The sequence below is a fragment of the Hippopotamus amphibius genome, chromosome 1 (genome assembly GCF_030028045.1).
Source record: "Hippopotamus amphibius kiboko isolate mHipAmp2 chromosome 1, mHipAmp2.hap2, whole genome shotgun sequence".
Taxonomy (NCBI): domain Eukaryota; kingdom Metazoa; phylum Chordata; class Mammalia; order Artiodactyla; family Hippopotamidae; genus Hippopotamus; species Hippopotamus amphibius.
In genome coordinates this window covers 114,076,472-114,104,230 of record NC_080186.1, presented here as the reverse complement: position 1 = coordinate 114,104,230, position 27,759 = coordinate 114,076,472, and the positions used below count along the sequence as shown (strand labels likewise).

Genomic DNA, 27,759 nt, shown 5'->3' with positions numbered 1-27,759 from the left:
TTAATCCCAATATCCCAATTCATCCCACCCCCTCCTACACCCCTCCTTCCCCTCTTGGTAACCATAAAGTTGTTTTCTACATCTCTGACTCTATTTCTGCTTTGCAAATAAGTTCATCTGTACCATTTTTATAGATTCTACATACAAACGATATCATATGATTTTTTTTTTCTCTTTCTGACACTTCACTCTGTATGACAATCTCTAGGTCCATTCATGTTGCTTCAAATGGCATTATTTTCGATACATTCTTGATAATACCACAAACTATTTGAGATTGGAACTATTCCCAAGGATCTAGGAAGCATGATCTCAATGGTTATAGGAGTTATGATTGGGAAGAAAGGAATGGGTGTGTGAGAAGAATGAGTGTGTCCTATAGAATTGGAATTTTGCCAGATAGACAAGAAAGGAAAGAGATTTTAAGAAGGAAAAGCATGGAAGCACCATAGAGAATTGTTGTCAGGGAAATGATCCTAGAATAGGATGATGTGGCAGGAGTTGAGGCTATGAAAGGCACGGAGAGGCTAAATTATGAAGGATCTTGAATGCCATGTTAACAGTTATCACCTACTAAACATCTATGTGCTTACTAAATAGTGTGCTAAGCCGTTTACAAGGATTACATTTCTTAATCTTAACTACCTTAAAGGGTAGGTATTATTATTTGTCCCACTTTACAGATGAGAAAACTGAAATTCAGTGAGGTAAACCAACTTGTCCAAAGTCACACAACTAGAAGACCTTAAGCTCAAATGCAAACTCAGGTCTGTCTGCATCTAAAGCTGTGCTCTTAACCACACTACTATTTTGCCACAAGGATTTTGGACTTCATGCGGTAGCTGACAGGGAGCCATTAAAGATTTTTGAGCAGAAGAGTGACAAAATCTGGGTTTTCAGAAAGGTTTTTACTGACAGCAGAGTGGAAAACGTACTGGAGCAGAGGGAGCCTGACCTCTTCTAAATGAAAATTTCTAGACTCCCAAATTCTGCACTTGGGGTAGTGGGGTTCCTGGTGTAACCGAGTGGAATCATTCCGCAGCCGGGATGTGCGCCCGACCTGGGGCCGGGAGCTTGACGTGGGCTCTAAGCAGGAGCGGGCGGGGCTGAAACGTTGAGAAGACTTAGGGGATGGGACTAGGAGCCTCTCGACGCTCTGCTACTTCTGCCTGTAGACGACCGGCATCCGCCGCCCGCCCGCAGGTAGTGGTGTCGAGCGCCGAACCCAGAGAACCGTGCTGGGTGAGGGGCTGCTGGCGGCAGTGCAGTCCCAGTAGGCGATATGAGCTTGGCTGGAGGTCGGGCCCCCCGGAAGACCGCGGGGAACCGGCTTTCTGGGCTCCTGGAGGCAGAGGAGGAAGATGAGTTCTACCAGACGACTTATGGGGGTTTCACAGAGGCAAGAGCCGGGCCCAGGAAGAGGGAGGGAAGAAAGCTCAAAGGAGTCCTGACGAAGGGAGAAAACTCGGACAAAGAAGGGGGCGGGGAAGGGAGAGGAGCCTTGGTAGCAGACACTCGAGATGGGGTGGGCATAAACTGGAGTCCTAGAAGGGAGAGCCCTGGATGGGGTTGGTGGGGTCAGGAATGGGGAAGCTGTCCGGAGGACTCCAGACTGTGGCTGAAACCTACTGTGAATTGACGTCTGGCGTACGCCAGGCACATCGTAGTCACGCGGTATATACTCGTTGGCCCACTGACTGGTTATTCACCTGAAGTGTAGAAAGGAACCTCTCGAAAAAGAAAAAAAAAAAAAACAGAGGGATTACTCCTTTCTCAGCTTTCACATCCCGTTGTATAAATGTCTTCTTAGATAACATTTCCTTGGCTGTCCTAAAAAGTGTCGCCATATATTTCCTTCATAGAACATATTTCAATTTGTAATTAGATTTGGCTTGCTTATTTGTTTATACTTTCCCATTAGATTGTAAGCTGTGTAAGGTTAGAGGTGCTCTGTTTTGTTCAACAGTATACGTCCAGTGCCTAGTCCAGTGTCTGGATTGAGTTGGCCCTTGTTAAATTTGTATTGATTGAATCTATCCATTCTTTAAATGTGTTAAGCGCCTAGAGCAAGCCAAGCACCGTGATAGGCTCCATGGAAACAGAGAGTATTAAAAACACCGCTTTGTCTTTACATCTTCCAGACTGTAGTGGGGGAACTAGCTGAGTTAACAGTCAGTTAAAATATTGTGTGATAAAGGGTAAAATAAGTGTTAATCACAGGGTGCTATGGTAACACATGGGAGCCAAAGTTGTTGTTTGGGATGGGCATCCCTGGGGGACATGATGTTTAAGCTGAGCATAGAATGAAAAGTAGGCCTTGGCTGGATGAAGAGCAGTAGGACTGGAAGCAGGAGGAAGGTTAGTCCAGCAAGGGGGTGGGGCAGAATATGTAAACCATGAAGGAGAAAAAAAGGTTAGAGGGAGTAGTCCTGGGCCAGATCCAGTAGGGCCCTGTGAGCCATGTTAAGGAGTTTTGCTCTTCATTCAGAGGACTGAGAAGATTATTTCATGATCAGATTTGTGCTTTAGAAAGATCACTCTGTAATGAGGAAAATGATTTGAAGGAGGCAGTGGGAGTGGAGAAACAAGGATAGGAGGGTTCAAGAGAAGTTAAGGAAATAGAATCCACAGGACTAGGTGACTGATTAGGAGTCATTACTTACACAGTCCTAACCAATTAGTTTAAAATAGAACCTTCTCATCCCTCCTCCAAAGGCCATTTTCCTATTCCTGTCATTTTACGAGTCGTTATTTAATATGTACCCTTCACGCTTCCAAAAAGGACTTAAGGAGGCTTATGATATAAACAAAAAGTAGGAGCAGTAAAAATAGAGACAGATCAGAAGTAATTGTACCAGGAGCCTCTGCTAAAATGGTAATAACAGTTGATATTAAATTTAGCTGTGAGTTTCCTGGCAGCCAAATCCTGAATTTCTTTTTTTAGTAAGAAAGAGGCATATAAGTTCTTAAAGAGAGATAAACTTATTCAGCATTAAATCTTAAGGAGAATTTTATCCTTATATATAAAGTGACGGGGCTTGGTAGATGATGTAAAAAACATTCTCTTATCTAGTCATGTCTCTTAATGACCCTCAATAAAAGCCAAAGGAATGGTAGTAAATCGATAACTTAGTGAAAGCATTTCAGTTGGGCACTAAGCTAATGTGTAGTTGAACTACTGCCCTCTGGTGATGTGACTTAATACCAGGTCAGGGCTGAGGGGATTAAAGTTTTTCCAGGCTGTCTTTCACAGACATCAGTTGGGAGGAAGTGATGGTCATCAGTGCAAGACTGAACTCTGGCTGGCTTGGACTGTCAACTATCTGTGTTATTTGCTTACTTTGGCACCATGTGTATCAAGATTAGCCCATTAGTCTCATCATTGATTGAAGAAAAAGCCACATGTTTGAGGTACTGCCCCGCCCAGTTAACTCCCCTGACCCCAAGTGTTTTTTTTCCTCTTTCCTTTCCAATGTGGCTGCCATTTTAGCCCTAAGTTGTATCACCTCAGGCCTTGCTCTATTCCATGTTCTCTACTCCAGCCCATACGACCACCTCAAAGCTTCCTGAAACATCCCCTGTACACAGCTTTCCTCCCCCCCCCCCAAATCTTCAGTGGCTTCCCATTAAACATAGCAGTGGTACCCGACTATTTTTCTTTCCCAAGTCACCTGAGGAATGAGAGAGATTTCTCAGTCACTTTCGTTTACTTCAACAGTGATTATCAATGCTGGGACAAGTAAGAAGAGGGAGAGGACTGAGAATCACTGGCCTGCAAGTTAAAATCATAAGTTTATTAGCCTAACATTTAAGTGTCTCTACAGGTTGAACGCAACCTTCCTTTCAAATCTCGTAGCCTTATAGGGCAATCAGTTAATGTTGGAAGGAGGCTGTGCTGGAGCCAAAGGCAGTCAGCTAGGAAGACTTCTTACCAGAGACAGACCTGCTTTATTTAGGTCTAAAATCCTTATTCTAGAAACACGCTATACACATTCCTGCTTCTGCACCTTTGTTTTTGCCAATTGATCTGTGCATAATTCCCTCTTGGCCCCCTAAATACTACCAGTATTTTAAACCATGGCTCAAGTCCTCTTCATTCTTTAAAGTCAAAAGCAAGGTTTAGTAAACTACAGCCTGCTGGCTGAATCTGACCCACTACCTGTTTTAATCTGGCCCTTTACAGAAAAAGTTTGCCAACCCCTGGTCTAAAGGAATAAAGTCTAAAGTTTAGACCTCCCCAGGCCACCAATCCATACCAAGTGTGCCTTCCTCTGAACACCTGTAACATTTTATTGCCATTTGGTAGTTTATATGTTGCCTGTATTAAAACTTCCTTTTATAATTATGTCCTGTCCTGTGAGACCCCTGAAGGTAGAGGTCAAACCTTATCCTTTTGAATCTCAGCACTTAACACAATGCGCTACAGGTAAAGGGCAATCAATTAATGTTGGAAGGCGTAGTACTGAAGCCATCAGCTAGGAAAGCTTCTTGCCTGAGGCAAATAAAAGGTTGGGTTGAGAAGGAGAGTGGGGCAGCCCTTATCAGTAAGCAAAGGGATTCTGTTCCTCCTGGAGGGACATTAATAACTGATGCCAGTGAGAACCTTATCTCCCTGTGTCCTCAGGAATCAGGAGATGATGAGTATCAAGGGGACCAGTCAGACACAGAGGATGAGGTGGACTCTGACTTTGACATCGATGAAGGGGATGAACCATCCAGTGACGGAGAAGCAGAAGAGCCAAGACGGAAGCGCCGAGTAGTCACCAAAGCATACAAGGTACAGAGGAGGCCTGGTTTTCTTGGAGTTCCTTAATTTGCATTTTCCCTTTCATCAGGCCCCAGTACTCCCCGTGCCAATCTCATTTCCTGCCAGGCTGGCTTTCTCTTCCTAAGATCTTCATCCTCATTCTCCTGTTTCTTCTCTTCCCTGGTGTCCGATTCCAACCTGTCCCCAGGAGCCTCTCAAGAGCCTGAGGCCACGAAAGGTCAGCACCCCGGCTGGTAGCTCCCAGAAGACCCGAGAAGAGAAGGCACTGCTTCCACTAGAATTACAGGATGATGGCTCTGACAGTGAGTGGGGATGTTTGGGTCAATTGACAACACTGAAATATGGTGATAACATATTGTATTAGTGTTAAGTTTACCGAAGTTGGTAACTCTACTATGGGTATGTGAGGACAGTTCTTATTCTTAGGAAATATACACTGAGTATTTAGGGGGAGAGCCATGAGGTGTGCAACTTAACTCTCAGATTATTCAGAAAACACACACACACAGTGCAAGTAGGGCAAAAATGTTGTTAACAGGTGACCTGATAAAGGATACATGGGTGTTCTTTGTACTATTCTTACAACTTTTTGTAAATTTGAAATGAGTTCCAAGTAAAAATTTTTTAAATTAAAAAAAAATAACATACAGAGGAGGTAGACCTGAATTCAAAGATTTCTTCCTCTCTGATTTTCTTCCCAGGTCGGAAGTCCATGCGTCAATCTACAGCCGAGCACACACGACAAACATTCCTTCGGGTACAAGAGAGGCAGGGCCAGTCACGGCGGCGAAAGGGGCCCCACTGTGAGCGGCCACTGACCCAGGAGGAGCTGCTCAGGGAGGCCAAGATCACAGAGGAGCTCAACTTACGTTCACTGGGTCAGTCTATGGTTTTGAGAATAGGGGGTAGGGGGGCTTTTAGGAGCATGAGAAAAACTGAGACCTGGAAGACCCAAAGAACTGGAAAGATGGAGATTTGGGACAAGGGAATGGGAAGAAAGAAATGGGGAGAGTAAGTGATTAGAAGCAAGGAAGTAGGCAGTTATGAAGGCTCTGAAGAACAAGTTATATTGAAGTACTTTGGTGTAAAATAAGAACCGTATAGGACCCAGTTCAGATCCTAGTTCTGCTGTTCACTTGCTATAAGGCTCTAGGCAAATTACTTACAACCTACTTGCATCTTTCTTTCCTTGTTCACAAAATGGGGTGAAAATGCCTACTTTAATGATCATGAGAATTAGAAATCAGTAGAATCAGTCGGTTCCTGAGATACAATGCTTTAAAGTAAAAATTCTTTAAAATCTCTTCAGTTTATGTGCTATGGGGCATACAGTCGTGTGTGGTAATATAGTGTACAAAAACATACATTTCTTTAAAGGATGATGAGAATTCTCAGATCATGAGAGGTATGTGAGAAATTGAGGGAACAGCAGATGTCCCATCACATGCTTACTCTGGGGCGTACTTTCACTGAGTGAAACAACAGGTGAAATCTCTAATATTTAATTTATTTCTCTCTCTCTGAATCTCTTTTTTGACTAAGCACATATAATTGAACATGTATAACCCAAATACAATTTCACTGTGGAGTGGAAAATTATTTACCCAGAATATCTGGGACTCAACTCATTTCAGTTTAATGATAGTTTTGAAATTTAGATACCTTAACTCCAAAAGACTACAATGATGGAGAAAAGATTTAATTTATTTCCAACATTTTCAGGATGTATTCTCATGACTTTATTATTATTATTATTATTATTATTATTATTATTATTATTATTATTATATTGGCTTTAAAATAGGGGTTGTAACCTCTATCTGTATAATGGCAGTGCCATGCTTTAAAACAGTAGCTATCTCTTAAAACATGTAAGTGACTGAGGATCATCACAAATAATGAAGTCAGTTGATGTCACTGTCATTACAGTCTGCGTTCTTTGACTACATAGATTGTTTCAGGCCACTGTAAAGAGAGTGATTCCCAGGCTTCTAATATCAGTAACTGACAGGAGATCCTGGAGGGGCATGTTTGGCAGGAGAAAAAAATAAGTTCATTTTTGAATATGTTGGGTTTGAGATGTCTATGAGCAATTCATGCAGTGCTGAGAAGTCAGTTAAACACAGATCTGGTGCTGGGACAAGATGTCTATCTGGGCTGGAAATATAAATTTGGAAGTTTTAGAATATGGATGGTAATTGACATTGGAGTGGATGAGATTGCCCAGGGAGAAAGCATAGAGGGTGAAGAGTAGACAGAGGCTCAAGAAGGTCCTGCAGACAGTAAAATGTAATGGTCTCCTACAAGAGGAGGAACTTAGAAACGAATCTGAGGAGGGGCCTGAGAGTGGGAAACTCCAGGAGAGTTTGTCTTAAGAGCACTAAGGAAAGAGACTGTTTCATGAGAGTAGCTGCTGAGTGCTGCTGAGATACCAGTGAAGACAACTGAGAAGTCTCCATTGGTTTTGGTGACACGGAGGTCAGAGATGACCTTAGAGAGCACTTTTGGGGAACCAAGCCATTTGGAAGTTGGTTGGGAGGCCAAACTTTTAAAATTTGGCCATGAAAATGTAAGAGAAGGAACAGGGGGGTCTAGGGTCAAGGAAGAGTTTGTCATTGTTCTGTTTTATTCAAAGATTGGAGAATATACTTTTGGTGAGATGCAGCTGAAAGAATTTAAAGACAGAAAAGAAAGAAAGGATCATGAACAGTATAGGGCTTTGGAGAAGTGGGAGGTGGGGTGGGAGCTAGGGCATGGGTGGAAGAATTGGCCCAAGTTGAGAGGAAGGAAGGAAGAGTAGCTCATAGTTGTAGGGTTGTAAATCCAGAGCAGGACAAAACTACTGCAGTAGTTTTCAAGTGAGGTCTTTTAAGCACTATCATCTGCCAGGTATTGGGGATAGAGTTGGAAACTGGAGAGTGAAGACTGTTTGAAATAGTCTGTTGGTTTTGGCAGGTCTGTTGAAGTTTGGGACCATGAATTTCTGGTGGTTCCACTCTACCTATCATGTAACTTTTCTCCAGTAGCACTCAGCAATCCAGGTCTGGGCAAGGGAGTTCATATTGACAGGAGAATGACTGATAGATTGAGGAACAAAGCTCGATTTAAAAAGGAAAATGAGGGACTTCCCTGGCTGTCCAGTGGTTAAGACTCCGGGCTTCCATTGCAGGGGGCACAGGTTCAGTCCCTGGTCGGGGAACTAAGATCCCCCATGCCATGTGGTGTGGCCAAAAAATGAATAAAATAAAACAGAAGGTATAAATAAATAAATAAGAAGAAGAAGAAGGAAAATGAAGGCTGCAAGAGGTGATAGATAGAATGGAGAGATATTCAGGTGTTAGAATTACTGAAGAAGAACAGAGATATCTAGAGTAGTGGAGCAAAAAGACCTGAAGTGTGGGGCTCAGTAGGACACAGGCACATCCTGCCTGGGATATGGGAGAAAAGCAGCCTCCACCAGAGGGCTGCAGGGAGAGTGGTGGCCTCCGTGGATGACAGGTTTCTGGTAAGGCAAGTTTTGGAAGGCATACCGAGTGAGGAAATTGAGGAAATAGATGAGTTGGCTGATTATAGAGCAGGAGTTACAGAGGGTACAGGGAAGTGTTCAAGAGGAGGGTTGGAAGGTTGGCTCAAGAGAAAGAAAGCAATATTACCAACCAGAATTCAAGTACAAAAGAGGTTAAATCATTGGTGGGGGTGGGTAATCCAGAGGACTCTTCTGGTCACACTTTATCTAGAGGATTGTGTTCACAGAACCCATGTTTAAGGAGGACAAAAGGACCTGGAATATTTTGATCTGTTTATATGAGGGTAAGTCAAAAATCATCTGCACTCTGGCCATAGAATTTGCAGAAGTTTTAATATAACCAGAGTGTGGATAATTTTTGACTCACCTAGTACATTAACAAATCTTTATTGAATTTCTCTAATGTGTGGAATGCTGCATGACCCTGATAATGTATAGGTAATATGAGGCACAGTCACTGCCCTTAAAGAAGAGACATATATACCAACGATGAACTGCTGTAGAGCAGGGTCACCGGGTCCAGCCAGGGGGACTGTGGTGAACTAGAGAGGAATGCCTGAAAGGAGGAGTAATTACTCAGCTCAGCTAATTGTTGCCCTGTGAGAATGCAGACACAGGGTTGCCAAATTTTCTTACTGTTGTTAAAGGGGACGAGAAATCTCTGTATTTAAATGTAATTTCCTGACTTTTAAATGCCAACAACTAATTCAAAATTTTCTTTAAAACGCTATACAAATCAAGCAGAACACATAAGGGGGCTGCCATCTTGCAGCCTCTACCACAGACTGTGATAAATACAGGAATAAAAGAGAGTTTTAGGCACAGGGGTGGCAGAGGAGGGGGTGACTCAGAACCATGTTGCATGAGGGATGGTTCAGTGGAAGGGGTGTTGTTATCAGCCTGGAGAGAGATGAACACTAACTTCAACTATTCAAAAGACCATCAAGTGGAAGACAGGTTAGCCTTCTGTCCTTTATGGCCTTAAAAGGTAAAACAGTATCAACAGAAAGTGTATTTCAGCTCAAAATGGGAAAGAACTCTAATGACTAGGGATGCCTAAAGATGCAGTGTGCTGTCTTGGATGGGAGCAAGCTGACGGTGCAGTAACGGAGGGGAATCTGGCGAAATGAGCAGGCTTCTCATCAAAGGGTCCCTTTCAGCTCTGAAGTCGTAGAGTTCTGAGTGGGTGAGGAACCAGGAGGACCTAAGAAATGATAGGCAGAGAGGATGTCAAGAGGGGCAAACAGAAAGCTTATGAAATGGGACACGCTTGAGGGCTTTAGACGACTTTCCTAATTGGCTTGGGTAGGCAGTGACTAGATGGCCAGGAAGATAATTGAGAGACTGTAGGACAGAACTGGGGTTTGGGAAGAGGGGAACTGATCATCCCCTCATTCCTTCCTGAAGAGACATATGAACGGCTCGAGGCTGACAAAAAGAAGCAGGTCCACAAGAAGCGGAAGTGCCCTGGGCCCATAATCACCTACCATTCAGTGACAGTGCCACTAATCGTGGAGCCAGGCCCTAAAGAAGAGAATGTCGACGTAGAAGGGTGAGTGAGTGAATCTCAAGGAGAAAAGAGGAGCGCAGTTTCTCCCTTCTGTATTCAGCTTGTATTCCCTCTGTCCCACCTCACTTGCTTTCGTCACACAGCTCTGTAACACTTGGATATCTTTTGGATTCCTCTTCCTGTTGTCTCCTATTTCTCTTTTAGCCTCTCTCTTCTCCTTTCCTGTTTTTCCAGCCAGCCCTGTTTTGTTTTATCCTGCCTATCAATTAGTAGATTCTCTCAGAATGTTGCCATCCACTGCCTCCTACTCTTTCCTCACCTCTCTGATCTCTTCCTGTATCTGTTTTCTCTCCTCGGCTTTTTTTTTTTTTTTAATATTTATATGTCTGCACCAGGCCTTAGTTGTGGCATATGGGATCTAGTTCCCTGATCAGGGATCAAACCTGGGCTCCATGCATTGGAAGCGCAGAGTCTTAACCAGTGGGCCACCAGGGAAGTCCCTCTTTTCAGCTCTTTGTGTTTTTCTCTGTCTTTTCCCTCAGACTTGATCCCACTCCCATGGCTTCTGCATTGACTCCCCGTGCTGGGACTGGACCCGTCATCCCTCCTGCTCGCTGCTCACGTACCTTCATCACTTTTAGTGATGATGCGACATTTGAGGAATGGTTTCCCCAAGGGCGGCCCCCAAAGGTCCCTGTTCGGGAGGTCTGCCCAGTGACCCATCGCCCAGCCCTATACCGGGACCCTGTTACGGACATACCCTACGCCACTGCTCGAGCCTTCAAGATCATCCGTGAGGCCTACAAGAAGTACATCACTGCCCACGGACTGCCGCCCACTGCCTCAGCCCTGGGCCCTGGCCCACCGCCTCCTGAGCCGCTCCCTGGCTCTGGGCCCCGAGCCTTGCGCCAGAAAATTGTCATCAAGTGAAGGGACTGTCTAGTCCATAGAAACCTCTCTCCCGCCCTAACTTGGGACTCCTAAGTTAGGGTTCTTCAGAAGCCCTGCTTCTCCCCTTTGTCATTGCTGATCTTTGTCCAGCCCTTCTCTGTATTTCTCTCCCCATCTTTCCCCCTAGTTCCTACAGTTTATGTTTGTGTTTTTTAATCTAATAAAATAGAAAGATCCCTTTTGTCTGATGTCTCATCTAGGGTTGGGAGCCAGAAGTATATGTGAATGTCTGAGTGTATATGGGTCTTTATATTCGTTTAATAGCATATGTTATGAGTTGCCCTTTTTATTTATTCATTTTTTAAGAGTTATTTTTATTTTTTGGCCACGCCGCACAGCTTGTGGGATCTTAGTTCCCTGACCAGGGATTGACCCTGAGCCTTCAGCAGTGAACGTGCCAAGTCCTAACCATTGGGCAACCCGAGAATTCCCAGAGTTGCCCTTTTTGAACTGTAAAATATTCATTCCTTCAACAGTTTATAAACACCTTAAAATTAGACACCAAAACAAAATCCTTATACTCACCTTTATACCTCCTTATAGTCACTGCTTTGAACATAGCAGGCACCAAATAAATAGGAACTGTGTGATTCTCATAGAACTGTGTGATTCTAGAACTTGGGCTTGTATGAAGGGGAGGAGGTGCCATGGCTGTTAGTGGCCGCTAGAGGCTCTCAAGGCTGGGCAGGGTATGGGGGCTGTGTATATGTGATCTCCCACTACCCCCCACCTGGCCAGAGCTAAAATAATAAAATGCTGAGCTCACTCTTCCCCCACCCTCTCCCCCAGCACCGGGCTCCTCCTGCTGCTGGGACAGTGCTCCAGGAGAACAGACAGACCAACCTACAGAAGGGGAGGTGAGAAGGGAGGTGGCCACCAGGACTGGTAGGTGGGGAAGGCAGGGGGCTTACGGATCAGAGCCTGGTGGGAGATGGGAGGAGAAGAGTGGCTCCTATTGGGAATGAAATGGAGTGTGTGTCTGTCACTCAGTGTGTTTCCGCCACTGTCTGTCCTCTCTCTTGACTGTAGTTTACATTGTCAATGTAAGTATATCACATTTTCTGAATCTTTCATATTCAGCATGGTGTGTATATGTGGCTTGTGTTTATTTTTCATGTTTTAAAAGATCATGCAAGTTTAATCCTCTCACTGTTTTTAAATTTTATCCTCTTTAGAAGGCATTTCCCACCCATTAGACCGTGTCACCTTCCCGTCCAAAGCCAGGGACAAATTATGGGAACTCAGTACCTTCTCCTAAGGCCATACCACCCTTCCCCCAACCTGGAAGTCCCGCAGCTCCTCTGAGTCCTTGCTTTCTCTTAGGATTTAGAATTTTAGCAAACATAGTGAAATCTTGATTCCTCCACAAACAATAAAAGAGAAAATGAGGGTGGAGTAAGAGCACTGTCCCCCCCTCCCCCCCAACCCTGCAATCCTTGCTTTCTTAAGCCAGTTTAGAAAAAACTGGATTATGAGGAAGAGAGGAGGAATTTCCCTGAAGCTCTCTGTCTGCCCCCCTTCCTTTCAATAGGAACTGGGCTTGGGGCCAGCTCTGCTGGCCAGGCTCCGGGCAGCTGTGCTAGGGCGAGAGGCACTGACGGGTGAGGTTATAGGGGAGGGGTACTGCCAGGATTTCTTATACAATGGGGCAGGCAAATGTAGCCTGGATGCCTGGAATCCTCATCCAGAGTGGCTGGAAGCTGTGGAAGCAGGAAGGAGGCTCTGGTTCTAACTAAACAATCTAATCCCCATTTCCCCATGCTCAACTAGATTTCTACCCTCCAAGGCAACCAACTGGCTTATTGTTCTGCCTCACTGGTTTGTCTGTTCCTCTGCTGTGTCCATGTATACCTTTCCATCGTCCAACCACTTTCCCCATCTCCGTATCCCAGGCTCCGTGAGTGCCACACTGTGGGGAGGGGGTGGGGGCCATCATGTCATCGTATCAGAAGGAACTGGAGAAATACAGAGACATAGATGAAGATGAGATCCTAAGGACCTTGAGCCCCGAGGAGCTAGAGCAGCTGGATTGTGAGCTACAGGAGATGGACCCTGAGGTAGGGGCTCCAGCACAGGGAAGGAGGGGCAATCCCCAGGCATTTGGGAAGGGTGTGGGGCCTTGGGTGACTGAGACCATGGCTATGGTCTTGGGGCCTGGAGTCCCAAGAGGGTCAGGGGAATGATGTCTGGAGATATTTTAGGGAGCCCTGGAGGTGCCCCAGTTTGGAGGGGAGGACTGACTTGCTCCCCAAAACTCATCCCTAAGAACATGCTCCTGCCAGCTGGACTAAGACAACGTGACCAGACAAAGAAGAGCCCAACAGGGCCCCTGGACCGAGAAGCCCTTTTGCAGTACCTGGAACAGCAGGCACTAGAGGTCAAAGAGCGTGAAGACTTGGTGCCCTACACAGGCGAGAAGAAGGGTATGGAGACCCTAACATCCATGTCTCCCAGAAGAACCCAAATGGTTCTCTCATACGTCCCCTGTCCAGCTTCCCTCTAACCTTCCAGCTCCTAGCTGCCCAGGGACTCAGCTGCCTACACCTGCATGCCAGCTTACATTCTTCAGCTCTTAGAAGAGCTCAAGGGGACCCAGGAGTTCTGAGTTTGTAGAGGATTCAGCCTTTACAGCCCAACATTCTACCTCCTGGAGAAGAAAAGGAAGCTGGAGGCCAGGATCTTAGGAGAAATGACCTCCACCTGAACCATCCTCATCTCCCCATCAGGGAAACCCTATATTCAGCCCAAGAGAGAAATTCCAGCACAGGAGCAGATCACTCTGGAGCCTGAGCTGGAGGAGGCACTGGCCAATGCCACAGATGCTGAGATGTGTGATATTGCAGGTGGGTAGCTGTGGGAAGTTGAGGAGTTGGGAAGATCTGGGGCAGGGGGGTCCTAGCCATGGCATGGGAGTAGTGGGGAAGGCCCTGAGCCAGGATGTGGATGTTTTGAGAAAGCCTCAGGTAGTGGTTTTTATTTTTCTTATTTGTTTATATATGTATTCACTCACCTTTAAATTAACATCTTAAGGGCAATTTTTATGGGGATTATAAAGCAAAACTATTCTGGTTGAAAACAGGACTGTCTGACACAGTCCCTCACCCTGTAGCAGGTCCTTAGGGACCTTCCCTTAGCCCTGTCCCAATGTTTTAAAAAACCACTGCCTCACAGAGTTTAATGGAAGGGATCCCTGGGACCAAGGAAGAGTGGGAAACTTTTTGGAAGGTGCAAGAGGTCAGGCTTCAAAAATGCAACAGATTCAGAATGAGGTGGGTGGGGGGCCTTGGAACAAGTCCATTTTTCTCATTCCCTATTCCCTCTCTGCTTACCCTCTCCAGCGATTCTGGGCATGTACACACTGATGAGCAACAAGCAGTACTATGATGCCATCTGCAGCGGAGAAATCTGCAACACTGAAGGCATTAGCAGTGAGTGTGTTTGGGAGTATGGCACCCAGGGCTCTTGGCAGGCAGTCCCAGAGTGTGAGCAAAGGTAGCAAAGGGTGAAACAGGTGCATCAGGGAGAGGACATGATGCGTAAGTTGTAAGAGAACCAATGGGGAGGAGACTGTGAGGGACATGTTGGGGTTTCCTTCCTGCCCTCACCCACCAGGTGTGGTGCAGCCTGACAAGTATAAGCCAGTGCCAGATGAGCCCCCAAATCCCACAAACATCGAGGAGATACTGAAGAGTGTTCGAAGCAATGACAAGGATCTGGAGGAGGTGAACCTCAATAATATCCAGGTATCTGACCCCCATCCTCTGAGCAATAACACTGGGAAAACTGCTGACATATGTGAGTCCCTTAGCCCACCATCTCGTATTCCCCTTTGATAGGACATCCCGATACCCATGCTAACTGAGCTGTGTGAGGCAATGAAGACAAATACCCATGTTCGGAGCTTCAGTCTGGTGGCCACGAGGAGCGGTGACCCCATTGCCAATGTAAGGCTAATTGACGTCCCGAGCCCTCTCCCTGCACCCTGACACGCATCCCTGGCAGGGCTGTCATAAAGGGTTGTGCTGGGGATGCTATTCCCATCGTGCTCTCTTAGGGGAGCCCTGCTGGAGACTGCTACCCTCAGGGCTATGACTCACAGCTCTGAAATCCTCAGATCATCTTCCTGAAGAGCCACGACCCTCCCTACCACCCCTAACTCCATTGCACACGTAATCTCCCTGCTTTCCCCTACTACCTGCTCCCACTTCTTCCTCCCTCAAGCCCCACCCATAGCTCAAAGACACTTCTCAAAGAGCCGTTTCCCTCTTGCTCCTGTTCCTTCTCTCCTCAGTCGTCTGTGAAACTGTCCCTTAATCCTAACCCAAGTCCCTACTACCCAGGCGGTGGCTGACATGTTGCGTGAGAATCGTAGCCTCCAGAGCCTGAACATTGAATCCAACTTCATTAGCAGCACAGGGCTCATGGCTGTGCTGAAGGCAGTTCGGGAGAATGCCACACTCACTGAGCTCCGCGTAGACAACCAGGTCAGCATTCCCTTCTCCTGGTCTTTGCAGTCAGCTGATACTCACTGAGACTCCTCCCTGAGACAGCCACTGGGGCAGGATCCCACCTGAACTTATTTGAACTCTCCTCTTCTTTGTCCCTATGAGGGGAGCCAAGGCAGCACCTCCCGTCACCCACTCTGGAGAAACAAGCCCCTTTGGCCTCTCAAAGGGTCGATGGTCTAGGACTGTGAACAACCCAGACAGGGTGGCTGACAGCTTCCATCTCTCCCTCCCCCAGCGCCAGTGGCCTGGCGATGCAGTGGAGATGGAGATGGCCACCGTGCTCGAACAGTGTCCCTCCATTGTCCGCTTTGGCTACCACTTTACACAGCAGGGGCCACGAGCTCGGGCAGCGCAGGCCATGACCCGGAACAATGAACTGCGTGAGTAACTGCACACATGGTGCGTGGGGGAGAGAGCAAGTAGGTGCAGAGGCTGGTGGATGCTCCTGAAAGCTGACTTAGTGACTAACAGCCTGGGGTGCTGCCAAAGTGATAATCACATGAGAAGCTCAAATCCCGTAGGTTATCTGAAAGTAGATGGAAAAGCTCCTCTGTCCAAATATACCAGTAGAGAGGCAAAAGGGAAGCTAGACATTCCTGTCTGGGGGGAATTGTATTTTTATTTTTATTTGGAATGGTATTTCAACACAAGAAATATTTGCATTGTTTCTTATTCTGTTAATGTGAGGGAGGGGCATGTTTGGTGGCCTAAGACATTACCTCTTTATGAGTCTGGCCAAGGAACTGGAAATAAGAGCACCTTTTCAGGAAGCAAAAGATGGGATAATGACTTGTGTTTACTCTTCTTCCTTCACAGGTCGCCAGCAAAAGAAGAGATAACACTGCCTTTCCCTTTACCAACTAAAGCTTGGAGCCCTGAGAGCTTAAATCCTCATATATGCCCCGCCCTTTCCTGTAAATAAAGGCCCTTCTGTCCACTCTGCCTGCCTCCTTCCTTGGGCTTTGGGGTGGAAATCTTGGCGCTAACCCACAGGGTTACTGCCAGTTCACCAGGGGATTATTTATACTCTGGGGATCAGCAGGCAGGGAGTTTCAAGTTACCAGGAGGAGGTGGGGGAGCTCCCTCCCTTGGTGTTCCCCATAACCCTGACAATGCTTTTAGTCTCCTCTACTTTCAACAGGTGGCTAGCCCTGGCCCTGTTTCCAGACATGTCCAGCCCCTCCCCTCCAACCCAGTGCCTACCCACAACCCTCATGTTATTTGAAGGAGGAAAGGACTTTGAGCAGAGGTGGAGAAGAAGGCAGAAAACACGAAGGGCAAAAACCTCCTTCTAACATACTTATTAATAGGGCACCAGGCTGCATGCAGCTGACGCTTGGCATGGCTTTGGTAGAAGGTGGGGGAGGGGTCAGAAGCATGGGGAGCTGTGTACATTGCAGAGAAGAACTGACTAAAAGCTGGGCTGAGAATGAACAGATCTGAAATCCTGAAGCAAGGAACCAGACTCAAGGAAAGTTAGGCTCCCAGCACCCGCTGTAGTTTATTTGTGAACTGAATGGGGAAAGAGGGTGTCAGTCCAAGGGGAGATCAGGGGGTTCCTCCTCATCAGAGTCAAACTCAACACGTTCATCTTTTATCCATCGACCTCGTCCATCTGGAATCCATCCAGAGCTGGAAACATCAGAGAAAACAGAATTGGTCAGGAAAGGAAATTTATTAAGAAATCAGTGGGGATAAGTAAAAAACACTTGAGAAGCTTTGAAAAAAAGAGGGTCAGAGAGAAAAGGGAAAATCTAAAGAAAGTGGTTCCACATACTCACCTTCGAAGGGTGAGGTAATGATCCAGGGCCCGTCTTCTTGTGGGGCTCATAGGTGCAGAGGATGAGACAGTTGCTGACTCCCTCGTCTGTGGGCCAGCCTCGGGCTCAGGTTCTCTACTGACCATCCCACTTTGGGGTTCAACCTCCGGGGGTGGCAAAGGGGAATGAGACTCAGAGGGACGGGGGGCTTCTGGTCTGTGTAGAGAAGAATCAAAGTTTGTAAAAGCAGTAAAGGAAAGGGTCAAATCTCCTGTGACTCCCAACCCCTTAAAGCAGTGCTTCCTAAACTGTCTTCCTCAGATATTAAAGTGTTCTGCATAAAAAGGATTTTAATGAATTTAGGAAAGGCTAAGTTAACTTTTTTAAGGTGTTTTTTTTTTTTAATTTTTTTTTTTAATTTTTTTGGGGGTACACCAAGTTCAATCATCTGTTTTTATACACATATCCCCGTATTCCCTCCCTTCCTTGACTCCCCCCCTCGAGTCCCCCCCACCCTCCCTGCCCCAGTTTTTTTTTAATTTTAAGACTTTGTAGAGCCCTTAAAATACACTGTTACTATTCTTCAAATAGGATTACAAACTTTTTCTTAATTACAAAATTCTTTTTCCCAAAATACAAGTTAACACCTCCAGAATACTAGTATTCCTCAGATTACAGTTAGGAAAACAATCATTTTAGAGCCATCTATCTCCTGTCCCTCCCTACCTCTGGCTTTCCCACCCCACAGACCTGCACTTCCGGCGGCAGCAACTGTTATAGTGAGGAGCTCTGTGCAGAGCACTCTGGGTGATAAGTCGAGTCTGGGTTAACAGAGGAGCCTGGGCATGGGAAATGGGAGACAGAGTCAGAGCCTTCAGAGCTAGGAAGAAGCCAAAGCCCTTCAAGCCTAAGGTGTGCAGCACAGTCCTCCCTGGAACACAACCTCCCCTCTCTGATTACCTCCACTTTGGTCTCTTCCCTCCTCAGTTCATTCTGCTGTCTTGGGTTCTGCTCCATGCCCTTTCCTGGCTGCTTCTTACCATAGAAGAGCTGCAGGCCTGAGGAGAAAGGGGAAAAGAATTAAAAGCAGAGCACCAAGGGTGGTGTGAAGAGATTTTAAGGGTTTATTCTCTATCCTCTGTCTTCTTCCAAACTTACTGGACAGATGTTTCTTGCCTGCACGGTGGGCAGTCAGCATGGCCAGAGTGTCCAGTACAGGTCGGTGGGGGCAGATGGCACAAGCAAAGCTGGGGAGGAGGAAGGAAGCAGACGTTTGGTTCCTGGGGAGTGGAGTCTCGGGCCCAGGTCCCACCCCGTCCTAGCACTCCTGTCCAAAGCCCAACTCCCAAGTCTCCCAATCTCCACCACCTACATCCCTGTCTCTCACTCTCGGCCAAAGAATCCTAGATAGTCCCGCTCTCCTCCTTAATAACAAGTTTATTGAGCCTCTAACAGCAGAACCCTTAGGCCTGATCCACTCCTGCCCTCACCGTCCATCCCGTAGCATCAGCGCCTCATCCTCTGGGATATAACTGGCCAGCAGGTCCCCGACTCTTCGTTTCTGCAGGGAATAGGGGAAGAAGTCCGGATGGAATCAGCCGGACATGAGGAAGGGGTAAAAGGGAAATGATAGAGACGAGGACCCAAAGGGAATAAAGACCATGGGGAGAGCAGAGATCTGGGACGAAGAGGGGATCACCACCAGCTCTAGCCTTCTGGCTCCCTCCGCCCCGCCCCCCCCCCAGCTGTTGCCACAGCAACAAAACAGCTCCTTCACAGCCTTCAGGGGGCTGGTGAAGCTGTTCCAGACGCTCTCCTCCCGCGCTTACTTTGAGCACATTGAGTTGACTCCAATCGTCCCCTTCCCTCTTGAAAGACATCACGACTGGGAGCTCCAAAAATGATCAATTCTATCGCGCAGGCTTCGCCACTCCTTTCAGGCCACCGTAGCGAGAGTGGGACGTCTCCTTTCCTTCCTGTCTCCTTCCGGTTGGCCCCCTTACTTCCGGGGACGCGCTTCCACGCATGCACTGCGCGATCCCGGAAACCCGCCTCTACCCGGCCGAGGGGGTACTGCATTTCCTATGCTGCCCTGCGACCCGCCGGCGCGGAGCCTTTTGGGAAGTGAAGTCTTTTTTTCAAAGAGCTTGCCGCCGGGCTGGATCCAGGCCCTTGCATCTTGGCAGATGTGAGGCGTTTGGAGGGACAAGAACCTAGATGTGGAGCCCGAATTTGAGGATGTGACTAATTTGATGCGGAGGGTACCTTTGAGGATCTCTTGAGGGGAAAGTGTGCTACAGACTTTCGCTATCGTGACGCGCTTCTCCTGCGGCCACAGCCCACCTGGGGTGGGCCTGATTTGTTCCCTACCCTAGCGGGCCAACCCCGGGGCGGGGCGGAGTCGGGGTGTTGAGGGGCCGGTAGGTTGGGCTGCCCCGACCAAGGGGGGGCAAACTTAGCTGAGTGTTGAGGCTGTCTAGAGTTCAAGGGTCAGAGGTCAATGTCGCGAGTTGTTGTGGGGAATCGAGAGTCGGAGGGGTGCTAAGGAGAGACTCAGGGACTGAATAGTCAGAGTACAGATTTTGGGGAAGGGGGTTTGGAGGGAAGAGAAGCGGGGGCTGAGAGGTCGCGTGGTGCCGGGAGTGGCGGGGAGACTTAGGAGGGAAGACTCAAAGGGAAAAGAATCCTCTCAGATATCCATTTTCAGACCCCGGGCCCGTCACTGTCGGTCCCTTAGCCGGGCCTCCCGCAGTTGCAACCCCAGTTGTCCGCAGGGTGAGGAGATGGCTTCTCCCTCTAGACAGGCCCCCCTCGGGGGGTCAGGATTGCTTCAAGGAAGCCGGGCTCGTTCTTATGGAAGCCTGGTGCAGTCTGCCTGCTCCCCAGTGAGGGAAAGACGCCTGGAGCATCAGTTGGCGCCCGGAGACACCCTGGCTGGACTAGCGCTGAAATACGGAGTGACGGTGAGTCTTCCAGGATTTGGTTGCGGACACCCACTTAGAAGAGATTTATTCCTCATGAGAATGTAGTGGCCCTCTAGGCAACTCCCCCTGAAATTTTCTTAATTATGTTTAAATTAACTAATTGTGATAAATTAATTGTGGTAAAGGTCTGGTCCACCTTTGTCTTTTGGTTTGTTTTCCCATCTCAGTGTGTTTCCCATGCACTGTCTGTCCCACTATCCCAATGAAAGGGAGCGACTCCTATTTATTCCGCCAGTCATTATTCTAAAGACTTTACATCCATTAGCCCGTTTGATCCTCACATCTCTATCAAGCATACAATTATTGTCCCCTTTTTACAGATGAAGAAACTGAGACTTACATTGGTTAACCAGCTTGACCAAGGTCAAATAACTAATAAGTGTTGAAGTGAAAATTCAAATAACTCTGTCTGACTCCAAAGCCTGTACTGTTAACCACATGGAAACGTTTTTATTGAGAGTATTAAACATTTACCGCAAACAATGGAGAGCTAGTTTTTAGTTCTGAGTTCCTTAAGTGCCTATCTCTTCTTGTTCTCTTTTCCTCCTCAATGCTCTGCCCTCTTTTCTGGAAGATGGCCCTCTTGATACAAAACAGGTACTCTATGCCAAGCTTTTCAACTCATGCATAGAGTGTGTTTGGTAGGTGTAAAAATATATTGCTTTAAAGTTGATAAATTGTTTTTTTTTCCCCCATATCCTGTTGAATTTAGCCAACATTTTAACGCTTGGTATGTTTAAAGCACTGTGGTAACCACCTTGGGAGATGGAAACATAAATAAAATGTGTAGTTGCTGCCCTCATGTAATTTACAGTCTGGTGAGAAATGGATAGGGACACAAATAATGATTGTAGGTGACAGAATGTGGTTAGTTTGTAGAGGTGTTAACAAAGAGTGGGAAGTCAGGAAAGAAGATTGATTTTTATCTGGAAGGGGACATCAGTGCAGATTTTAAGGGAGCCATCCCAGTGGGCCTTGAAAGACATGGGACTTCCTTCCTCTATGCTCCTCTCTATAAATCTATGTAATCCAGTGGTTTACACCTTTTATTTTTTTATTTTATTTATTTATTTTTTTTACACCTTTTACATCTTTGTCTTTCCAGTAACCTGTACTCTCTTTAAGGGACAGAACTGTTTCCTTTCAGTTTTATATCTCTAGAGCCTGGCATAGTCCTCACTACATAAAAGCTTAATAGATGTTTTTTGAATGAATGAAAGTATGGCTAAGATTTCCACACATGGAGATTTGGGAGTATAGTAAAATGAACATTTCAAGTAGAGGGATGGCCTAAACAAAGGAAATAGATATGAAAGTAGTGCACAGTCCTTTCATCCCAGCGGAGGCTCAGAAGCTGTGCAATGAAGGAAACTGTGCTGCTAGTGAATCAACAATTATTTTTTGAGGTTTTCTTACAGCCCCGTACCTTTCTGAGTACAGAAAAGCTCTGTAGTCTAGTGCAGAAGAGTTTTAGGTTCTGGCCTCTTTCTGCTGCTTACTAGCTGGGTGACTGAATAGTCAATCACTTCCCCTGTTTGGGGCCTCAGTTTCCTCACCATTTGTAAAATAAGGGTGATGTATTAAATAAAAAACTTATATAAATAAATTATCTAAGTTATTACCTACTTGTCATTTAAGGAACACTTAATATATACCAAGCTCTATATGTTATCTCATGTTATCTCCATGAAACTTTATGAGATAGCTGTAACTATTTCCATTTAAAGATAAAGAATATCACTGTGTTGTACATCTGAAACTAATATAATATTGTAAGTCAATTATACTTCAAGATAAGGAGGCTGAAGCTTAGTGAGGTAACTTGCCATAGACTATATACAACTAGTCTAATTAGTAGAACTAGGATTCAGACCAGGTTGTCTCATTCTAAAATCCTCACTTTGAACTGCTCTATTAAACTAACTAGATTCTAATGACCTTGCTAGCTCTTGGCTTGATGGAAGTGGAACAATGTCCCCTTAAATGGTAGTTCTAGGAAATAATGAAAGCAACAAAAGAGGGACCTAGGATATTATCTAGGCAAAATAAAATGAACAGCAGCAAAGCACTTGGCAAAGTAAAAGTACAAAACTGCAAGCCATTTATAACATTTTTTTACTGTTCAGCTCAATCTGATTTTATTTTTAGACTCATTATAACATAAGATTTTATTAGTTAAGTTTATTATAGTAGTCTTGCCCTAGAGTGGAAACAGCTTTGATATTTGATTTTGATATTTGATATAAGAATTATGATTTCCCAAACTGGTGCCATTATGGGATGAATTTTTAGTAAAACTGGCTGCCTGGCCTTGGATCATAAAATACTGATATACTATGTCTGTGGTTTCTATATTTTATTATCTAGTTTATTTACCCATAAAGCATTAATGAGCCTCTGCTGTGTGCCAAGTTTGTGCGATGCTGAGGAGCACCTTAGGGATACAGAGAGAGCAAGTCACCAACCCTGCCCTTAAAGGACTCACAGTTTGGGCAAGACAAATATGCAAAGAGGTGAATAACAATGTAATAGAGTAGGTATTATTATAGCAGTATTTACAGTATGCATTGGGAGCCCTGAAGAAGATAACACAAAGGGGATGATAGTTGATGAGAAGTTTTCCAGGCAGAGAAGGGAGCAACATTCCAGGCAGATAAAGACACAAAAGTGTGAAAGATCATGAAATGTTGGAAGAAAAATAAAAACTTAAGGATGGCAAAATATATAAGTGGCCGAAGAAGGGAGGTGTGGCTGAACTTCCTATGAGGGCTAAATTGAGAATGCCCTTGAATGCTAATTTGGATTTTTGTTTTTTTTTGGCTGCACCACGTGGCTTGTGGGATCTTAGTTCCCCAACCAGGGATCAAACCTGGGCCCTATGAGTGAAAGTGCCAAGTCCTAACTACTGGACCACCAGAGAAGTCCTGCCATAGAAGGTTTATAAGCAAGGTAGTGGGTTGATCAGATTAGGTGTTTTTGTTTTTGTTTTGTTTTGTTTTAATTAATTAATTTATTTATTTATTTTATTGGCTGTGTTGGGTCTTCGTTGCTGCACACGGGCTTTCTCTGGTTGCAGCAAGCGGGAGCTACTCTTCCTTGTGGTGTGCAGGCTTCTCATTGCAGTGGGCTCTCTTGTTGCAGAGCATGGGCTCCAAGTGTGTGGGCTTCAGTAGTTGCAGCACATGGGCTCAATAGTTGTGGCTCACGGGCTCTAGAACACAGGCTCAATAGTTGTGGCGCACGGGCTTAGTTGCTCCGCGGCATGTGGTATCTTCCTGGGGCAGGGATTGAACCTGTGTCCCCTGCACTGGCAGGCGGATTCTTAGCCACTGAGCCATGTAGGAAGTCCTGTTTTTGTTTTTTTAGATTAGTTTTTTAGAAAGATATATGTCAGCAGGGTGGAGGATGAGTAGAAACGGAGAGAGGAAGACCAGTTAAAAAACTGTTAACCCAGATGAGAAATATCAGGAGTCTGTTCTTAATCGATGGCAGTAAAGGTGAAGATGAGACCAGATGCGAGAGAGAGTTTTGCAGCATTTTTGTTGACCTGTTGGGTATGGATCGTGAAAGAAAAGTGTGAGTTAAGGATGACACTGATATTTCCAGCTTGGGAGGCAGGTAGATATAGATGGTGATGTCAGTCACCGTGTTCAGTGATGAATAAATAAGTACTAAAGGAATACTTGATCAGTGAAATTATTAATATTATGATAAAGAAAGCATCCCTAGGATGAAAAAAGGCCCAGAATTCCAGTTCTAGCTCTGTCAGTAACTTGCTAGGGAAGTAACTTAACCTCTCTGAGCCTCAGTTCCTTCATCTTTAACAGTAGTTCTCAAAGTGAGGTCCAGGGACCCCTAGGGGTCCCTAAGACTCTTTAGGGATCCACGAGGTCAAAACTATTTTCATAGTAATAATAACCAGACTTTATTTGTGTTTTTCATTCTCATGCATGTACTGTGTTTTCCAGAGGCTTTGTGGCATGTGACATTGCAGAAGATGCATGTAGAGGCAGAGACGAGAGTCCTGCTTGTCTTCTATTAAGTCGGACATTAAAGCGATTTACAAAAATGTAAAGCAGCGCCTCTGTTCCTGTTACTGTTTGTTGTTTTTGTTTTGGAAAATAGTTATTTTTCATTAAAATATTTATGTTGACATGTAATGGAAGTGCTTTAAGATTTTTTCAGTTTCAATTTATAATACTTTAAATATTCATCGACATAAGTAGAAGCTTTTCTCCTCAATAACTTTTTAAAATGTAAAGGGGCCCTAAGACCAAAAAGTATGAAAGCTAATGATCAATAAAATAGGGTTAATATCAGCCCACTGTAGTTTTGGTTGTTATAGGTCAGATAAGACTTTGTACAATCACTTTAAAAGGCATGAGATGCTGTACAAATATAAGATGCATCGTTATTACTATCATTAATTGTGACTTTTTTTTAAGATGGAACAGATTAAGCGTGCAAACCGCCTTTATACTAACGACTCCATCTTCCTGAAGAAAACCCTCTACATCCCCATCCTGACAGAGCCCAGAGACCTGTTCAATGGTTTGGATTCTGAGGAAGAGAAGGATGGAGAGGAAGAGGTACAGCCAAGTAAGGATGAAGTTTGGCCACACTCTGCTGAGAGGAAGAAACAAGAGACAGGTTCGGGTCATGCCAATGGTGAAGTCCTTCCCACACCCGGCCAGGAGCCCCCCATCCATGACCTCTCTGCCTCTGATTTCCTTAAGAAGCTTGATTCACAGATCAGCCTGTCAAAGAAGGCTGCCACCCAGAAGCTGCAAAAGGGGGAAAGTGGGTGAGTCTTGAATAGGTCCTTTTAAGTCCCTCCATAGACTTCTCTGTTCCCCCATCCTTACCTGCCCAGACACAAAGTAAATAAGCCCAGTATCAGCAGAAGCAAGGTGAAACCTTTCCCCTAGGTAGCCCCAAGACAAAGAGCAGAGCCTGTGGCTGCTGGAATGGGTAGAGGCACTGGGAAATGGTTCAGTGTTCTCAGTGGAGTGGAATAGTTGGCTGTTCTTACTGCTGTGATGACCCATGAAGAAACATTAGGGTTAGGATTTACCCAGAAGGTATTGAGACTCCATCTTAAAGCAACCAGCTCATGTACATTAAGAGAAGGACAGCTTTCCATGTACTGCTTCACTCAGCCTAGTCTCAGGCTCTTCCCTTGATCTATTGCTCTTTCCCACTTTCCTCACCTGCAGGATACCTGGGGAGGATTCAGGTCTCTACCTGAGCTCTCCTCGGATGCAGCAACGAGCAGTCCTAGGTCCTGTGCCGCTCACCCGGACCTCTCGGACCCGGACACTTCGGGACCAGGAGGATGAAATCTTCAAACTCTGATGTCCCCAGAACTGACTGAGAGAAGCCAGATTTTGAAGGAGCAACTTGAGGGAGAGAGGAGCCTGAGGTGAGGCTCAAGAACACGGCTTCCCAGCCCACCTCCCTTACTCCTGCCATCTTCCCAGCCTCCTCCTCCATCAAGAGTTCCTTGGCCTGGAGCAGTTCTATTGGCAAGGGTAGGGGATGGGAAATAGACCCCTTCTCAGTTCTTGGGCTGAATCTAGAGTTGTCCTTTAGATTCAAAAGGCTCTTTTAACGTCCCTGCTGCCTTTTCCATCCCTTTCACCATTCCTTGGCCTTAGAACAGGGAGGCAGGGACTCCCCCAGCCCCTAACTTCCTCCCTATCACCAACTATGTTACCTAATTTATTTGGTGCTATATTGAAGTAATATTTATTTGCTATATCTTATTCTTTCCCACTATTAGCTGAAAAACAGGGATTTCTATAGCCCTGGGATGAGGGGAACCCAGGAACAGTAAGTGAGCCAGTGACTTCTGGCCCACCTTCCCCACCTTCTAAGCCAACCATGTTATTAAGAATGGGAAATCAGTGATCTAGCCCCACTGCAGGGAAAGGCAGACAGTGCCTTGCCTCCGATCTCAAATGAAAAAATTTGGGCTCAGTCTTGACTAACCAGGTTCACTATAACTCTTTCACAACTCTTGCTCTGAGGACAAAACAGCGATGTAGGGTCCAGAACTCTCCATGCCACCAGTTCACCTTTCTAATCTGCTCCTCTGTTCAGCCTGTGTGAGCCTAAGGGATGGAAGAAGAATTGCCTTGGAGTTTGAAGAGGAGGACAGTTGTGGGAGTCTTTTTCTTATGCCCTCTGCCCACCAGAGCCTGTTGATCTATGCCTTGCTCCTCAATGCATATTTATTTGCAATTTGTAGCACTGATCTATGGTACAGTTTTTTTGAGTTTCTTAAACAGAAGTAGTAGGCAAGGGAACCCCAGTGATACTGGAAATATGCCTCAGTCTCCTGTATGGAAATGGTGAGAGGTGAGATGAGTGGTTTTATATACCTCTTTCCTCTGTGATGATCATAAGGTGTAAGAAGCTGGAGAGATTAAACATTGAGCCCTGTGCATGTTTTCATAGTTTTATTTCCTCTGTGAGACTCTCCCCTGCCCTAGCCCCTTCTTCCTGCCCTCTGGAGCAGAGTCTCTGGTATCTGTCCAGATTCTGCCTAGAGCTGAAGGTCGAGGATGTCTCTAAGGGCTCCCACCCCACCTCTGTCTTTAGTGTCCCCGGAGGAGTTAGATGGGCTATGCCCTCTTCCCCTGGTTCTGAGGGGAGGGGGCTTCCCTGTTTGAAAGGTCCCTTATGGGGAAAATAGAGATCCAAGTTTCACTTCGTCTTTTTCAGGCAGCTTTGTTTCCTGTCTTGGGGCTGGAGTAGGAGAGGCCTCAACCCTCAGCATTGCTTCTTTTCCACCAGCAGTTGGGGGTGGGGGTGGAGTGGTCTCAGAGTCACAAGCTCTCTTGGGAAAGACTGAAACCTGAGGGTTGAAGAGCATTAGTACAGATGAGCAGGGTTAGAAAGCCCATTATCTGTTGTTTTCTCAGTCAGCTATTTTGCCAAGAAGGAACATGCTGGGGTCAGGGCTCTCAGAGCTTCCCCTCATCCAGCAGCTTCCTGAGCCCATCACAGATCTTGCCAAGGTGCTGAGTGTAGTCAGGCCCGTAGAGGGCCGTGAGCAGGCCTGGGTCAGAGAAGTGATCGAACACGTGGCGGATGCGGCCATGTGACTTGGGTGTGAGGTGGTGCTCCACCAGCTCCAGCAGCATATCCCGGCACTCGGTCAGCAGGCCGGCCAGCACGGCAGCCTCAAAGGTGAAGTCCACCTCACCAAAGCTGAGTGCGGTCATGGCACCCTGCCGCAGCTTCTGGCGGAAGCGGGTAGCCAAGGCCTGCTCGCTGGGGCTGAAGCAGCCACTGCGATGCAGCACGGCCACCTTGACAGCCACTTTGATCAGGTCCTTGATAACCCGCTGGGCCTGGGGCCTGCTGTGTGTATATTCTTTGGACACACGGTAGAGTTCATCTAACACCTCACTGCTCGTCTCATCGATGAAGAGATGAGCCACAGACCGACCTGCCATCTTACTCAGTAGCTTCTTCTCTGCTTGCAGCGCCAGACTCTTTGAACTGAAGGACTCCATGGTTCCTAGGGAAGGGTTGGGGGTGGGGGGTTTGTGGTAAGTCACTAGAAGAAAGGCCACAGGCTCCTTAGAAAGAGAGAAATGGCTTTTCCCCTTTCTGTCTCTTTGGTTTCTATCTCATCTTCATCTTTGCTTGTCATCTCTCCCCGTGGGTCCCCTCAGTCCTCTATGCTTTGTTCCCATTTTTTCCCCTTTGGTAGTAGGAAATCGTGATCTTTAGAACAGCCCA

At 46.2% G+C, this 27,759-nt stretch overlaps 5 protein-coding genes across 11 annotated transcripts in view; 3 read left to right on the top strand and 2 right to left on the bottom strand.

Moving 5' to 3' along the window:
- The first annotated feature begins 1,196 nt into the window (after positions 1–1,196).
- On the top strand, positions 1,197–12,736 carry VPS72 (vacuolar protein sorting 72 homolog). 3 transcript variants are annotated; one of them, XM_057722883.1, is made up of 7 exons: positions 1,201–1,399; positions 4,625–4,777; positions 4,956–5,070; positions 5,470–5,646; positions 9,702–9,846; positions 11,545–11,612; positions 12,648–12,736. In XM_057722883.1, exons 1-7 carry the CDS (start codon positions 1,283–1,285, stop codon positions 12,734–12,736), a joined length of 864 nt encoding a protein of 287 aa, XP_057578866.1. In that variant the 5' UTR covers positions 1,201–1,282. The 3 variants fall into 3 exon arrangements, with proteins under 3 accessions (XP_057578847.1, XP_057578866.1, XP_057578855.1); XM_057722872.1 differs by having other exon boundaries at positions 11,545–11,640; positions 12,648–12,732; XM_057722864.1 differs by lacking the exons at positions 11,545–11,612; positions 12,648–12,736 and adding an exon at positions 10,347–10,936 and having other exon boundaries at positions 1,197–1,399.
- On the top strand, positions 12,684–16,203 carry TMOD4 (tropomodulin 4). Its single transcript, XM_057722896.1, has 9 exons — positions 12,684–12,812; positions 13,022–13,178; positions 13,482–13,598; positions 14,094–14,183; positions 14,368–14,498; positions 14,592–14,699; positions 15,096–15,239; positions 15,499–15,643; positions 16,080–16,203. The coding sequence occupies exons 1-9, from the start codon at positions 12,690–12,692 to the stop codon at positions 16,100–16,102; spliced, it is 1,038 nt and encodes a 345-aa protein (XP_057578879.1). The 5' UTR covers positions 12,684–12,689; the 3' UTR covers positions 16,103–16,203.
- Positions 16,204–16,745: 542 nt separating this feature from the next.
- On the bottom strand, positions 16,746–19,013 carry SCNM1 (sodium channel modifier 1). 2 transcript variants are annotated; one of them, XM_057722910.1, is made up of 7 exons: positions 18,853–19,013; positions 18,514–18,584; positions 18,182–18,270; positions 17,984–18,081; positions 17,750–17,862; positions 17,045–17,239; positions 16,746–16,895 (listed from the first exon to the last, which is right to left on the bottom strand). In XM_057722910.1, the coding sequence occupies exons 1-7, from the start codon at positions 18,901–18,903 to the stop codon at positions 16,796–16,798; spliced, it is 717 nt and encodes a 238-aa protein (XP_057578893.1). In that variant the 5' UTR covers positions 18,904–19,013; the 3' UTR covers positions 16,746–16,795. The 2 variants fall into 2 exon arrangements, with proteins under 2 accessions (XP_057578893.1, XP_057578904.1); XM_057722921.1 differs by having other exon boundaries at positions 17,774–17,862; positions 18,853–19,001.
- Positions 19,014–19,117: 104 nt separating this feature from the next.
- LYSMD1 (LysM domain containing 1) lies at positions 19,118–26,455 on the top strand. Its single transcript, XM_057722934.1, has 3 exons — positions 19,118–19,986; positions 24,453–24,811; positions 25,224–26,455. The coding sequence occupies exons 1-3, from the start codon at positions 19,807–19,809 to the stop codon at positions 25,360–25,362; spliced, it is 678 nt and encodes a 225-aa protein (XP_057578917.1). The 5' UTR covers positions 19,118–19,806; the 3' UTR covers positions 25,363–26,455.
- TNFAIP8L2 (TNF alpha induced protein 8 like 2) overlaps positions 26,454–27,759 on the bottom strand; it is a 17,359-nt gene continuing 16,053 nt past the window's right edge. For 3 of the 4 annotated variants that reach the window (XM_057722949.1, XM_057722967.1, XM_057722976.1), the window contains exon 2: positions 26,454–27,535. In XM_057722949.1, the coding sequence (XP_057578932.1) occupies positions 26,976–27,530 (555 nt within the window). In that variant the 5' untranslated portion in view covers positions 27,531–27,535 and the 3' untranslated portion in view covers positions 26,454–26,975. Of the gene's footprint in view, positions 27,575–27,759 lie in introns of all 4 variants that reach the window. The other variant, XM_057722959.1, reaches the window with a different exon arrangement.